The 15,568-nt window shown below is 39.1% G+C and overlaps 1 protein-coding gene across 1 annotated transcript; it reads left to right on the top strand.

Annotated features, from left to right (window-relative positions):
• The first annotated feature begins 305 nt into the window (after nt 1-305).
• Nucleotides 306-4,212, top strand: LOC309496958 (uncharacterized protein). The gene is made up of 6 exons (XM_082167154.1): nt 306-367; nt 460-644; nt 1,058-1,212; nt 1,401-1,864; nt 1,998-2,206; nt 3,868-4,212. Exons 1-6 carry the CDS (start codon nt 352-354, stop codon nt 4,072-4,074), a joined length of 1,236 nt encoding a protein of 411 aa, XP_082023280.1. The 5' UTR covers nt 306-351; the 3' UTR covers nt 4,075-4,212.
• Nucleotides 4,213-15,568: the final 11,356 nt, after the last annotated feature.

The following is a 15,568-nucleotide window of genomic DNA, read 5'->3' as shown; positions in this document are numbered from 1 at the left end:
AAAAGATCCCCTTGGTGGGAAGTTCAATTCCACAGAATTCCATTTATCACAACCTTAACCACATTCAATAATCTCATGTTTCTTTTGAGGTCATTCTCTCTGAGGGCGGAGGCAGGGTGGTCATACCTTTAGTATAAATGCACCAGATACTTTGTTCTCCATTTCACTTACTAAAACAAAGGTAAGTCAGTTTCACTTAACTTTTTTTAAATAATTTTCAGATATCCTTCCATTTCCATTTTGTATTTTCCCAGACATGTTTTAAACCAAACCAAACCAAACCAAACTGTTTTGCTTCCAGTACATTGTATAAGAACTCATTACACACATTTTTGTGTAAACCTACTAAGGATGGCTGATAACAAAAGCAAGTATCATTTTATTTTATCAAACAGAAAATAATACCAGCCATCAATGTGATCTTTTCAGCCTTTAAAATGTGCAATGTTTTTTCACCAGTGGCTGTGTCCCAGTGGAGCCCAACCTTTGTCCAAGACCTTCTCCCTTCTGCCGAAAAGACAGCGCTTCTCTACCATCTCTCTTACCTGAGCCTGGCCAACTTCCCCAACCTGGAGAGAATCATCAGGAGTCGCGCTGTGGAAACTCAGCTTCTGTTTGGATCCTCTGATGCAACTATGTTGAAAGTACTGTTTCAGACTTTCTCTTGACTTCAGTATTTTCATCTCTGTGAAATTTGTGTCAATTCACCAAACATAAGGGGTTTGTAGTAAATAGAATGTCATATAGTCTGTCTGTTAGCTAGAGATTAAATTTAGCTAAGTTAGTTAATAAATACATAATGTGTCATAATATCATAATGTGAAAATTTTTTTTTAGGTTTTAGATTTTAGGTAAAATCTTCTATAACCTAAGAGTTTGTACACATCAACTTGGTTTGATATGCTTCTTATAAAGTTTAAATGCATATCTTAGATTTTTATAACTTTCAACTTTGAACTTAAATTATAATAACAACAGTTAATGCAGAAGCATTTTGAGCAGATTGTTTTGTTTTTAAGTCTAAGATACTTGATCTTATGTTTCTTTCTTCTCACAGTGTATTTTGACCAGTGAGAACCTGGTTCAGTCGCTGTTTCCCATGTTGTTGGAAGCTGTGGAGAAAAATAAGGCAGTTTTGGCAGTCAAATTCCTAGGGAAAGCACGAGTCTGGATCAAAGACATTATCACTGATGTGGACAGGATGGTGGAAAAGTAAGAACATTTTCCTCATGAAAACATATTTCAAAAATACCTTGAGCAGTTGAATTGTTCTTCTACATGCATCTGCTAAAATCAGGCAGAAGAATGAACATGTTTTAAGCTAAACTTTTAAGCTAGTTACCCCAGCCCATTGTTATAAAATGCTAATTTCAATGCAACATTTCTTCAACATTGTATAGGTATAATTTACACAACAAAGATGTAGCATCGTCCACCAGTGATGTTGTCAAGGAAAAAATAGATACAGATAAAAAGATTACTGAACAAGACCATGAGTTGAAGCAAACTGAAAAAACCCTGAATGATCTGAAATCTGAACTCCAAAAAACCACACAAGAGCTCGATGAAACTGAGAAAAAGATAAACAGCAAAATCCAAGAGATTCAAGAATTTGCCAGATCCATAACCCAAACAAGTAGAGGCCTCGGCATCTTCGCTGCAATCGTTCCATTCATTGGGCTAATTGTTAAAAGCATTTATGATGCTTTGCATGATCCTCAAAATGTTGCACGTATGAAGGCTCTTGAAGCTGAACTGAATTGCCTCATCGCTGAAAAGACTGCTCTGAAGCAGAAGCAGTGGCAGGTCCAACTAAAGATCATTGATGGGCAGATGAAGGTTGCCGAAGCCAGTTTTGAACAGAGTGAGTCTGTTTCTTTCATGTTTATAGTATACCAATATGACAAGTCATGCTTAAGACTGTGTCAAGATTCAAGTCTAGTTTAAGACAGGGAGCAAACGTGTGGCTTGTTGAAACCTTTATTTCCCCTCTGCAGATTCCATACCCGACCCCATCCATCTAAAGGATGTTCAGAGTGGCTTGACAAAAATTCAGGCAATTCTGATTCAGCTCAAAAACTTCTGGGAGAGTTTTGCTCAAATGCTGGACAACCTGGAACAGAAGACCTTTGTTGGAGAAGATCTTATTGAAGACCGTGCCGAACTAAAAGATGAATTTATAGCATCAATCAAAACAGCTGAAGAGGTAAAAGTAATGGGCCGGTTGTAACTGTAAGACTTTTAAAACGTTAATATATTGTCTCTTTATTTGATTATTACTTATTTAAGTTACAAATATTGTATATGCATTTGCAGGGGTGTTTCTAAGTTTTAAAAACATCAGGGGATGAGCCCGAAACATCAGGGGCTGGGTAATAATGATCTGATACAGAGAATAATGTATATTGTATATATGCAGGGGCAAACTGGCTCAAGAATTCAGCCTTGGCACTGTAGCCACACCAGCACACATTACCACACGGTCATGCATATTCAAATGTGAGGTAGTTAGGGGGGTTCGGGGCCATGCTCCCCCGATAAAATTTGGATTTCTCGGACCTACATATGTGCATTTTAAGGTGTTTAAAGGCCAAAAAATTTGGATTACAATAGCTTTAAAAGCATGTCAGTGGGCAGTAGCATACATTATTTGTCAAGATAACAGATTCTAAAAAATGAGAATGAGGATAAATGTTGCAATGAATGATCCACACTAGAAAATGGAAATGCAGAATGTTTCTGCTTATTGTTGACAATACACAATCACATATTCCAAACCTTAAATGAGAAATCTTTCAAGGATTATTTTGCATAGATGTTACATTTCAATCAAAAACCAGTGCAATCTTTTTGTGTCCGGGGCAAATGAGCAATTTATATTAGCATTAAAGACTGGTTTCACCAACTTGTTTCTTTCCTGAGTTAATCAATGTTTTTGGCACTAATCAGTTTAAAGTTCAATTGTTCACTCATAAAGACAGTCACTTGTCACTTACTGACAGTCACTTAATGATGCAAGTGGCGCAAAGCAAACACAGACAAGCGGAGTGATACAAATGGTTAAAAGGCTAATACTGGTACCTATATTAAAATAATATAAAATATCAATATTATTCTTCAATCAGTTCTATGCAGCAGAATCAGATTTAACAGATTAATTTTTTTGACCAGTTGTCAAAATAAAGTATAGTCCTACAAAGCTATTTTTATCAGAGCATGAGCAGAGCAGGGAGAGGACCAGTGAACGAGAGGATCGTGATTTGTGTAATTTTACCAGTGTTGCCCAGCACGGCTATAGACACCATGTTACAGCACAGTAGTGCTATTGCAAAATGAAACAAGTGCAGAGAAATTTCATGTCGGCACGTTTTTTTTTTTGCGGACTTTGCCTTTCCGGTGAGCGTGAGCAGAGCTCGCAACACAAACACACACACACACACACACACATGGAGGTTGCTTGCGGAACATTGAGCAGAACGCGCTGTGAACACGGAGCGGAGAGCACAGAGCACACACACAGTGGAACGCGCTTCGAAGTTATGCATCTTCGGAAGCGGACTCGCACGCAAAGTCATAAAACACGCTGAGCCAGAGTCAAACCATCGCCGAACATAGAGGGGCGCGGCGGCTTTATAGTATCTTTCGGCCAAAAACCGAATATTTTCAGCAGCCTAAATTTCGTTGCATCCCTAATTTTAAGACACCCATATGATCTTGCGGGCCATATAAAATAATGTGGCGGGCCGGAATAGGCCTGCGGGCCTTGAGTTTGACACATGTGGCTTAAGGGTTCCCTCATTTTGTCCAGCCATTACTAAGGATTCATTTAAAAGTCTAATGTGACTTGTAAATGTTTTAATTCCACAGGCTTGGAACAGTTTTGCTGAAGGCTGTAAAAAAGCATCTGTCATCTTTAAGCTCCAAACCAAAGATGCCTACAGGTTTCTGGAGGTTTGCCCTTCCTCTCTCTCCAAGGAGGAGTGGCAAAAGGAGTACGAAAGTGTAAAGACACGACTGGAGAAAATAGACCCACCACCAAGTGTGACATCCTCTGCTACACCTGCCATTTCTTAATGGTCTACAGAGTGTGACACGCACAAGTGCGTTTGTTTTCTGTCTTATGATGCTGGTAACCTGGGATGATGATGTTCAGCCTAAATACTGTACATGTAAACTGCTGAGTTCTGTATTACCTTCTACTTAATGCCTAAACACTTTTTATATATACTCCTCTCCATATGTGTCATCTCTTTATGAGCTCTTGCAAAAAGACTCTTGTTGAATGGATAAAGAAAGAGATCAAAATGGATCAATAAAGTTTTATTACATCATTATTGACTTTTTGTTTTAAATAATCTTAAATGTCTTAATTATTAAATGTGTGAAGTCATAGATTTAAGTTTCATCAGCAAATAGTTTGTCATCTCAAACTACTTTTGGTGTCACTGGATACACAAAAATTGTCACATTACAAAATATATTCTTGATTCGTTCTGGTAATGAATAAGCTCACTTATGCAGATGATTTTAACACAGTTTACCAGAACAATGATGTCGGCCCAACGACGCAATCCAACGGTGTGGGCGAAGGGATAATGCGTGTGTGTCTTTTTCAGCGCTTCAGTGAAATTCACTTAATTTATTAGAATTTAGTTTCAATATGACTCTGAATATGAATTTAGATTGTGTTTCTTATTAGAAAATAATCATAAATATTGGTTATGATTTAACTTAGATCTTTGATTATTCTGGATATCCCATACTTTCAATTATTCATTCATTAAGGGTATTTCTTTGAGACTGCACGTCGGCCAAACATCGCGAGCTCACGGACACAAACTAGCCAGTTCTGAATTAGAGGATTGAACTATTTTACCTTTAAGTGGTCGCTCTCTGCTGACTCATAACAAAAATTGTCATTTTTTTATAGTCACGAACTGCAACTTCCTAAGTCAGTGATAGTCAGAAATCAGAAGGTCTCCTTAATGAGGTGCTCCATTCATTAGAGCCTTCGGTTTGATTTGCGGAAACACCAGACTCCACATTAATCTATACTAGAAAAAATTATTTGAGAGTCATACAGAATAAATCAATTATAACATTTTATTTGTCAGGTAAAAATGTATCATGCCAATTACACAAGTAAATGATATATAAAAATAAAAAAAGCCAATTCATAAATAATAAATACACAACATAATTTGCTCAAAGATGACTCTAAGAGTATAATAATGTGTATCTGACAGAGACATGCAGTGGTGTGTGAGTGTGTTCTGAGTGTAAGACTTGAGATGACACTGACACAGCACTGCATGGGGGTTTACTGGTTACAGATTCCCAAAGACTGCTCTGCCACTTACCCTTATTATACACAGACCAGAACAAAAGGCTTGTTTTGGGTCAATTCATGTACCCCAGGGGGTAACACCTGGTTTCCGGGGGAGAGGGGAGGATTATCAGATATCTTGAAGAGACATCACCCAAAGAGGAGAACAGAATTCTCCTAAGTTTTCAATCTTTCTCCTTATACCAATGACTGCAATGAAATGAAGACCATTTTACCAATCGCACTGAGACATTTAAAATGATACCAAACATAAAAAGGATAAAAAACAATAGAATCGGAAGATACATCATATGTGGTATATAGACCTTCTTAGTGAACTTTTAGTGACTTGAATCAGGGGAAGAGGAAGGGATGAGGGAAGAGGAAGGGATGAGGGAGGAGGGAGGAGGGAGGAGGGGATGCACAGAGAAGGAGGGAGACAAATTTGGACAAGACAATGTCCTGTGCTCTGTCTTTGAGTTCTTCTCTCCGGGGTGCGTTTTATTGCAGGGTGAGTTTTATCTCAGCTTTTTTCTTAGCAGGAAAATCAAGTCTTACACTTGTGTTGTAAGGGATTTGTTTAAATTTTTCCTTTTTTTTTTTGTATTAGCTTATTTTTGGTTTAGTGTTGTTACCTTAAAGGGATAGTTCACTTTGAAATTAAATTTTGGTATGTTTTAGCTTACCTCAAGGGCATCCAAGATGTAGGTGTCTTTTTTTCCGCAGTAGTTTCAATTTTGATATTTTTAGGTCAAACCGTTCTTGTCTGTCAGTCAAATAATGCAGGTCTGTGGTCACCACCTCAAAGAGCAAGCACAGAGTCCAAATTAAAACAATTCCCCATCGTCCAAATTAAACAATTCCCCATCGTAAGTACACATTGATGGCCTAAGACACGAAACGAGCGGTTTGTGTGAGAAAACGAACAGTATTTATATCGTTTTTACCTCTTGAACTCAGCCACGTCCAAGTGATCTGAGAGCGCGGGCGGGTATAGAGATATACACTAGATGTCGCCTTGGCTACGGTTTCGTTCCAATGAACTGCCGTAGCCAAGCCAACACCCTTTCAAATTATTTAGCATTCCTGTAAAATAGAAAAGAGTTTAGGAAAAACGTAATTATTTGGTGACATAAATAATATTTATTTATGTTTTATTTATGCCCATAAGTTGCATAAGTTCTACCAACAAAGCGTTTTGGCCTGTTCTTAACACTTAAACTTAGAAAGGAAAGGGTTTCAAAAAAAGTTCTGCATCAAATTTTATGTACACTGTTGAATGTAAATAGAAATACGACTGACGAAATGAGTGTCCTTCCCATGGCGCATCAGTTTACTTCTGATATCATAAAACCTTTTAGTAACTGTAAGCATTTCTTGAGTTACATACAAAAATAACACATTGACTGACACATTGACTGACATGTGATATGAATAATACGTACACATAAGGTTTATGAATACATACACACCTGTAATCCGTAGCCTGTTTCAAGGCGATATATGAGTTACATATTATATGAAAAGAAGAATATGTACACAAATTAATTTTAAATACAGAATAAAGCAATAAAGATTCACATAAATGTCACTCTTTTGTTACTCGCATCACTAAAAATAGCCAAACACAGATAATAAGAGAAATACATAAAAATAGCTTTACTTCTGAGATTGCACCCGGGAGAAAGCTATTCTCTATAGTTTGCTTCACAGGAGCGCTCAGGCGCCATCTGCTGGTGTGGCGGTGAACTGACATATAATTCTATTGGTGTTCACATAAAAAAAATAGGGGGGTGTCTGTTTTCAATTAGTTATTTGATAAAACATGCTCAGTCTCAGCACTCTCATAGTGATGAGGGTTCAAGCCTTCGAGGTCCTGGTTCTTCAGTGGTATTTGCATTGCAAGACACAATCAAGATGGCAAATAAGCCAGAAAAACGTCTTTTTCAGATTAGTTTAGTTTTTTTTTTATCATTTAGCCTGTGTTAATGTCAACTGCATAAATGTTGGCACAGGTGTGTATTTTTATTGGAATTTTTTTCCCTCATTTCCAAAAACTCTTTTGCACTAGCGGAACTAAAATTGGGACAAAAATGATCCCTATTGAAACTGCAGTTTTTAATCCCAGGGCCATTTAACTATATCAGCTCTAGTTCAGTAGTTCAGCGCACTGGTAAGAGTCAGTCAGAGAGAGAGTTAATGGACTTAAATCACCTGATTAGACTAAAAACACTCAAATGCTATAACTAGCATTATAACAAACAATTAATACTTCATCTGATTTATTTTTGGCATTTAATAACTTTTAAAATGACATTTAACAGATTAAACTTAGTAAAAGTTGTTTGTTGTTCTTGTTGTATCTACACTGTTTGACCAGCAGGAGTCAGTGTTTGAGGTGATTCGAGTTTTTTCTGAAAAGACTAATTTTGCAAAACATTTGGTTTAATTGACTGAGTTTTGAAAATCTGTTTCTCTCAAAACTAAAAAAAAGTTATCGAACTTGTGTTTATAATGAACTGATTCACAATATGGGAGCGAAACGAGATGCACCTTTTGTGCTTAACTCACAAAAAAATAAGGTTAATTAATGTTAGGTAAAGCATAATAATGTTACATTCAATAATACATGTAATAATAAGAGCTATTAGGGACCGAGGACTCCAGGACGGTACCAGCATCTCGGGGGACCAGAGCGGAGCCGTCCCCTCGGGTGGCCACGGAGGAGCAGGAGACCACCCCTCGGGCGGAGAAGGCTGAGGAGGCGGCCATGGCGGAGCAGGAGATGACCAAGGCGGAGACGGACCCTCAGGCGGCCATGGTGGAGATGACGGACCCTCGGGCGGCCATGGTGGAGACGAACCTTCAGGCGGCCATGGCGGAGATGACTTATAGCCCTTCTGAAGGCAGAATTACAACTCACCAACACCCATTCCACAAAGGCAGCAAAATTATCTCGTGGGCCTTCTCCAGACAACTGCTCTCTGCATGAGCCATTCAGACTCACCTGGTAGAATGTGCAGAGGCAGTAGTGAGTGCTCTAGAAAGCTCTGCGTGTGGTCCTCCAACGTTTGAGCCCCCTGTTCCAAACACAGGAGGCAGACAGCGGAGATTTCCATTTTTATCAGTCGGTTCTTCTGTCACAATGTGTGCAGGCAAATGAAGACCAGGAAGGCGAAACGTTCAAATACTAAAGTGTTTTACTCAAACAATAACTCAGGAGAAGCAACAACTCAGAATACACACACCAACATTGACGAGAACCGACAAACACTGAAGGAAAACACAGGGCTTAAATACATGGGGACTAACAAGATAATTAACGAGGAAATTAACAGGGCACAGGTGAGTGAAATTACTAATTAGACAGACTAAGGAAAACTAGGTTACAGGGACTAAACCAAAAACACAGAAACAGGGTATACAAGAAACTGAATGCAATAAAGACAGTCCAAAACACAAACGGAAACGTGACAATATCAATGATAATATTGTGATCAATAAAATAAAATGCATTTGGTTATAATTAACATGACAACGGCACAATGTGTTTCTTGTTTCGGACTTGACTGACAGGATTAGTCTCTGTGTTCGAGGGTCTAAAACTCCGGAGTAGTGTGTGTGGACGGCAGGCATAAGGATGTAGAGTAACAACGAATTATTTTTTTGTTCCTAAGTGTTGACAACTTAGTGTTAACTAATAATTGTTGCAAACTGGTATTACCAACAAAATGTTAGTGCATTGTGCCAGGACTTTTACGTGCTTTTCCCAAATCACTGAAGTGATGTCGACGTCCGGGTTAGCGGTAGCATGAGCCGTCAGGCAAGTGTTATTTAAATAAACTCCTGATGTACTTACAAACTTTCCAATGCCTCATTTTATGAGTACAGAACCTATTTGTACTACTGTAGAAGTTTGGTACCATTCTGGGCATTATTAGTGGGGTAATTTACCAGATACAGCCGTGGATCCGTTAGAACCTGCACTAAGCCATTTGGCTGATATCTCTAAATAAGCTCTAACTTTAATAACGTTCAACCAAGGGAAAAAAGGCTTCTGGGGGGTGTTTGGCTTCAGTTATGGTTCATTAATTGGCTGAGACTCAGGCCAGTTATAGCCCATTTGTGGTCCTAGTCTTGAATCCAGATCTGGGCCACTACAGGGCCATCATTCTTACATTCGGCCCTCATGTATTTTGCTGTGATCTTTCTGTGCCATCATTGCCACATATGGCCCAGCTCTGGCTGACAGGAGACATACCATTGCCAACAGGAAGCCAGCAGAACCAGACTGAGGACACAACCGGGCCAAGACTGCTTGCTATGTGGTTGCTATGTGGTTGTTATCTAGTACATCTGGTTGCACATACAGGTGTTGAAAAGGGATTGCTCATCCCAAAAATTCATATTCTGTCATAATTTACTCCCCCTCATGTTATTCCAAACTCGAACACAAATTATGTGGTTATAATACAACGACCCATTATCATCTGGCACAATGTTAAAATTTCATTGGACAATGTGAAGTGGAGTGGTAATTTTCTGGTCATTCATAAATCGTTTTAAAATTACATGGACAGACGAATTTACATTTGTGAAACTATCTGAATCTGTGTTGTTGAAACAATAGATGTTAATTGACTACAAAGCACGCTCCACGGCCCGGCTCCACTCATGCTCCATGGCCAGGCTTCGCCCACGGCCCAAGTTCGCCCACACTCCACGGCCCGGCTCCGCCCATGCTCCACAGCCCAGGTCCATCTGCGCTCCTCGGCCCAGGCCCACCATTACCATGTCCTGGTCCCATTCCCCTGCACGGGCCTGGCCCGCCATCCCTTCCCCAAGACTGCCTCCGCTCCATCACCCTCCTGAACTTTGATGTTTTGTTGGCCGTCGGGAGCCGCCCATAGAGGGGGGGATATGTCACGTATTGGTTTGATAATAGGTGTTTTCGACATCGGCTGCGGCTGGATGTAACCGATCAGCACGTCTTTAGGCTTGTTCGACTTGAACCGGTGCTGTACAGACCGATCGGTTTATGAAATTAAAGTCCACATCCATTCTATTAAGAAACCAATTTATCATTTTTTGATCTGGGTAGACAAAAAATATAACTGGAAGTTAGGGAGTGTGAACCCTCCTAGTTCCCTGGGTTTCAGTAAAGTAGAAAATTTGAGTCTAGGCTTTTAAATTCCAGATAATTTTGATATGATAGAATTTATCCTTTTAAAGAAAACAAAAGTTAAATAGCAGGGCAAACTTTGAATTAGAAAATTCAACCTGGGAAGAATGTTCATCCTTATTACATTATTCTTGCCCAGAAATTAAATGGGGAGATTTAACCAGTCGGACAAGTCCTGATTTATTTTGGTAATTAATGGGGTGTGATAAGCTTTGAATAAATCACACAAATTGGGTGTAACATTTATTCCCAAATATTGAAAACCAGAGGAAGCTAGACGAAATGGGGAACCCAAACCAGCTTTGGGGGGAGCATACAAGTACAAGGCCTGGGATTTATTTAGGTTAATTTTTAATCCTGAAAATGTTCTATATTCTCCGATAATAGAAAGAATTGCATCAACCGAAGTCTCAGGGTATTTAAAATATAATAACACATCGTCAGCATTAAGTGAAATACGATGCTCATCTGAGCCAACTCTAATACCCAATATGTTTGTATTTGCCCTCATTGCTGCAGACAGAGGTTCGATGACCAAAGAAAAGAGAGGTGAGAGAGGACAGCCTTTGACGGCAGCCACTGCCAACAGGAAATCTACTAGACATTAGCCGGTTCATATTAACCACCGCCAAAGGCTGGGAATATAACAGTTTAATCAAGTTAATAAAACTGTTTCCTAGATTTATCTTCTCTAATACAGCGAAAAGGAAAGGCCACTCCACCCCATTGAATGCCTTTTACCCAGGATGTACAACTTCTTCACACTCACCTGGAACAGTCTGCAAAGGCTGCCTTTGACAAACTGAAGAAAGAAGCATCTCCCCAAAGTTACACTGACCTTGCAAAAGCCACTCTTGTTCAGACTATAGTTTTTAATCGAAGGCGTGCAGGGGAGGTGTCCAAAATGCACTTGAAGAGCTTCATTGAAAGAGACAAAAGCCCACTCCATGTTGATGTGTCCTTGGGATTAACCCAGTTTGAAAAGAAGCAATGTGAGCACTTCACTCAGGTAGAAATCAGGGGCAAACGTGGACGACAAGTGGCCGTCCTCCAAACACCACACATGGTGAAATTGCTGAATCTATTAGTCAGCAGAAGAATGGAATATGGTGTGCAAGATGCCAATATCTTTCTCTTTGCTAGACCAAAATGTTCAAGTTACTACAGAGGTCAAGACAGCTTGAGACTTCATGTAGAAAAGTGTGGAGCCAAAAAAACAGAATATCTGCGGTCAACCCAGCTCAGGAAACGTTGCAACACTTTCACAAATTTTAAACCTCAATGACAACGAGTTGGATCAGGTTGCTGACTTTCTTGGACATGATATACGTGTCCACCGTGATCACTACAGACTGCCTGAGGCGACAATTCAGCTTGCGAAAATCTCGAAGCTACTTTTAGCAATGGACAAAGGTTGTCTTGGAAACATCCAGGGAAAGTCACTCAATGAGATTCAAATTGAAGGTATTTTTCATATCTATTGCAAAATGTGCAGTATGTGTTATTCCAATACCAATTCCAATATTTCCATACAAGAGTATTGCACTTAATTAACGTTATGATTTCAGATTAGATCCAGTTGACCGATACTGAAGATGATGCAGATGACGAACCTGATGGCACCAGTTCATTTGGCAGACAAAATGAAATGTCAACATCAATACAAGAAGCCTGCCAGAATGGAGGTAATTATAATGTATCATTTTTCTTTAGAGCATTAAATAAGGTAGTGGTGTTCGGACTGAGAAGTATACCACGGTACTGTACCCAAGACTACCTGTAGGAGCTGTGATATGATTAGCGAGAATGTGAAAGCAACTTTGACTCAGGTCCGAACTCATACCTTTACAGGAAGTAAAGTAACTTGCACATGTTGTGTTGTGACTTGTTTAATTTTTTATGTGTTCTTACTGGGCCACCGTAAAAATGGGGTGTAACAAATTACTCACAGTTTGGCTTTGTCAGTTTTAGGGTCACAGTTTCGGCACGGTTCGGTATGTACTATGTTCAGGGGAAAAAAGACTACTGTCAAATAAAAACAAAGAAAATAAGAAAAAATAATCAAAATACAAGCAACAGCACAAATGAATTCAAATAAGTAAGGGATAATCCATGGCTATCTGTGCATTAAACGATTTTAATGCACGACGTGGAGGCATTTTAGTCATTATTTACAACTTAGCAAACCATTTTTTTGTGTGTGTGTGTAGTAATGTATTGTTATATTTAAGTGATTCACCATCTATCAAGTTAACTGAACAATATGAAGCAAGTAACTATGTTTAATTAGTGCTGATTTACATTTATACATTTCTAAAATAGTGTAATAAAGGCACTTTGACCCCCTGTTCTAAAGTAAAAGTTATATCCTCATTAATTATGGCACATATTGATTAATAATTATGGCTAAACAAATTGTCTTTATTAGTACTGTATTAGTAGTAGTTAAGCCATAATTATTGGCTTATTCTATTTAAACATAGTTACTAGCTTGATATTGTTCAGTTAACTTAAAGGTATAGCGGAGGATCTTTCCAAATTTTAGATAAGACCCGCCCTCTCCACTTTTTGAAAAGTTTGATTGATTCACCAGAATGATTGACAATTAGGAGGACCAATAGTATAGGTTACCCACCAGGAAGTAAAACATCCTCCGCTATACCTTTAATATAACATTACATTACAACACAAAAATAATATATGCTTTGCTAAGTTGTAAATAACGGCTAAAATGCGTTAACTGTACATTCAGTTAATCATTAATTACTAGCTTATTTATTGCATTAATGATGGCTAATATGTCCTTACTATATGTGAAGTTAAACATTAGTTACTAAGCGTGTTCGTGCTTAACTAATGCATAATTGTAATCAAGTTAATCATTAATTACTAGTATGCTTAACTTATGCATAATTCCCTTAAAATAAAGTTATTTTACATTTTACTTGCATGTAAGAAAGAAGATTGAAGAGTGAAGAATGTTGGTACAGGGTATCTGCACATTTTTCAAATGCAAATTTAAAGACTTACATTTGGTGAACAACAGGGTGCATTAATATCAACTGTTAGACATGCGAACTGCTTAGATAAGCCAAGTCTTGTGTTTTGGGCCTGCAGTTGCCACTGTAGCAGCAAGGAGAAGACTGAGTTACTGAAGCAGGCACCCTGAAACATTTCAAAAACGAAGCAATAAACAGCAAATAGTACCAGATGAACAACCGCAGCTGGCATTATCTGAGAAATTAAAACTGTATAAGACGAGCCCTAATGTAGAGGGTGATCCTTAGCCGCCCCCTGCACCTCAAATCACATCAAAATGTACAACTCAAATTACATAAATAACATCAAATATCCACTGCAAATGGCAACAAAATCAGTATAAAAAATTATAAAGATAAAAAAATAAATAAAGTGCCATTTAAAAAATAACAAATAAGATTGAAATGTTACATTTTTTGAGCTCAGAGAGTTTGTCCTCAATTTGTCCATTTACTCCCTTCAAATCCTCCTGCTTCTCTTTGGCCCGTCTTCTCACTGTGTTAGACTTTGTAATCAGCGTGGCCATTTTGGAGCCTGCAGAATTTTCTGCCTGTTCTGCCATTTTCTGCCTTTCAAGTGACTTACCCACCTCCTAAAAATAATAATTAAAGTTAAACCTGTCCTGTGTCCTGGCCATTTAAGTGTGTTGTGTATTTTTACGATGAATAATTACCCTGATCAAATCCTCCAGATCTTTCCACAAAAAAGACATCACTGGTATTTCTCCAGAAAAGGTCGGAAAGCTCTTGATATAGCCATGAAAAAATGGAGCTTGGCCTGCAGAAGGGGATCCATTCGAGTCTCAGAGAGGGTGTCATATGATGATGTCCCTGGGTTCTTAACCTTCTTTGTCTTCACCTGGTTCACAAAGTTCTCAAGCCATCGATGACCACAGAAGGGTAAGGGGAATGTTGTTGATGACGTTGATGATGTGAAATCCTCTCTCCTGGCTGGGGCATTGTGAAAGAGATTTGAGATTTGAGTGCAGAGATTTAAGCACCTTCTGTATCTGCCACACCTCAAATCCACTCTTGAAAGCGTTATGGAGGGTATGTAGACCACAACTTCCAACAATTTTGAGTTGAACTGACATGCAGGTCCAATGGTTTACTCTTTGTTGCTCTATTCATGCTTTCGTCAAACATGATGACAAAGTTTCCCTGGTTTATCTGTGCCACAAGTTCCTTTTTCACATATGGAGCAATGCCAAATTGCGCAAGATACGCCGTCTTGTCTCTGCCACAACTAAACGCACTCACACACTCGGAATCCGGGAACATCGCCTGGAAGACGGTGTGAATGTCATCGTTTGACGTGTAAGATTGGTGGCAGCTAACTGTGCGTAAAACCTAGAGCACTTCTGTCTTTAACGTGGCTGTGTTAGAGAACTTACTGAAGGCAGAGGTAGACGCACTGGAGGTAGATGCAATAGGCCTTACTAGTAGTAGGTGAACTTGGCTGAGCACTGGGTGATGGTGTTGTAAACATTTGAATAGGTAAACTACTCAACTGATCCGCAAAGTAGCGCTCGTGTTTCTCGCTTTCCGCGTGGGAATCTAGGGCTGTTTGACCCATTGTCCCCAACTGTATAATTTTTTTTGCAGAGATCACATCTGGCCTCCTTCATGTTGCCAGTTTTCTTCAACCAACCCTTATATTAAACATCCTCCAACCACTTGTCATTAAACAGACATTTGCCCATAATGTCACTAAGCGCTTCGCTAACTGGCTTACCAACTCTTTCTCCCGCTCACTCTACCACTCGCATAGGCTACCTGCGTATCTTTCTCTCTGCAACCACTACACTTCCTCCAGTAGCCTTCTAGTTCTTGATCTACGAAATGCAGATGACTAGCCTGACGTCGTCATACTCAAATTCTAGTCGAATGTGAGTCTGATACTGCTCCATTGGGCTGTGATTATGGGGCATGTTTCAACCGAACCAGGAAGGAAAATGCCTCTGCACTCAATTGGATAGACCTACAACCAAATAGAGCAATGGAGTAAGTGACGTATGTTCT

This window comes from Leuciscus leuciscus (assembly GCF_965113295.1).
Source record: "Leuciscus leuciscus genome assembly, chromosome: 4".
NCBI lineage: Eukaryota > Metazoa > Chordata > Actinopteri > Cypriniformes > Leuciscidae > Leuciscus > Leuciscus leuciscus.
Note: the sequence above shows the minus strand (reverse complement) of the source record. Positions and strands in the feature narration are given on the sequence as shown.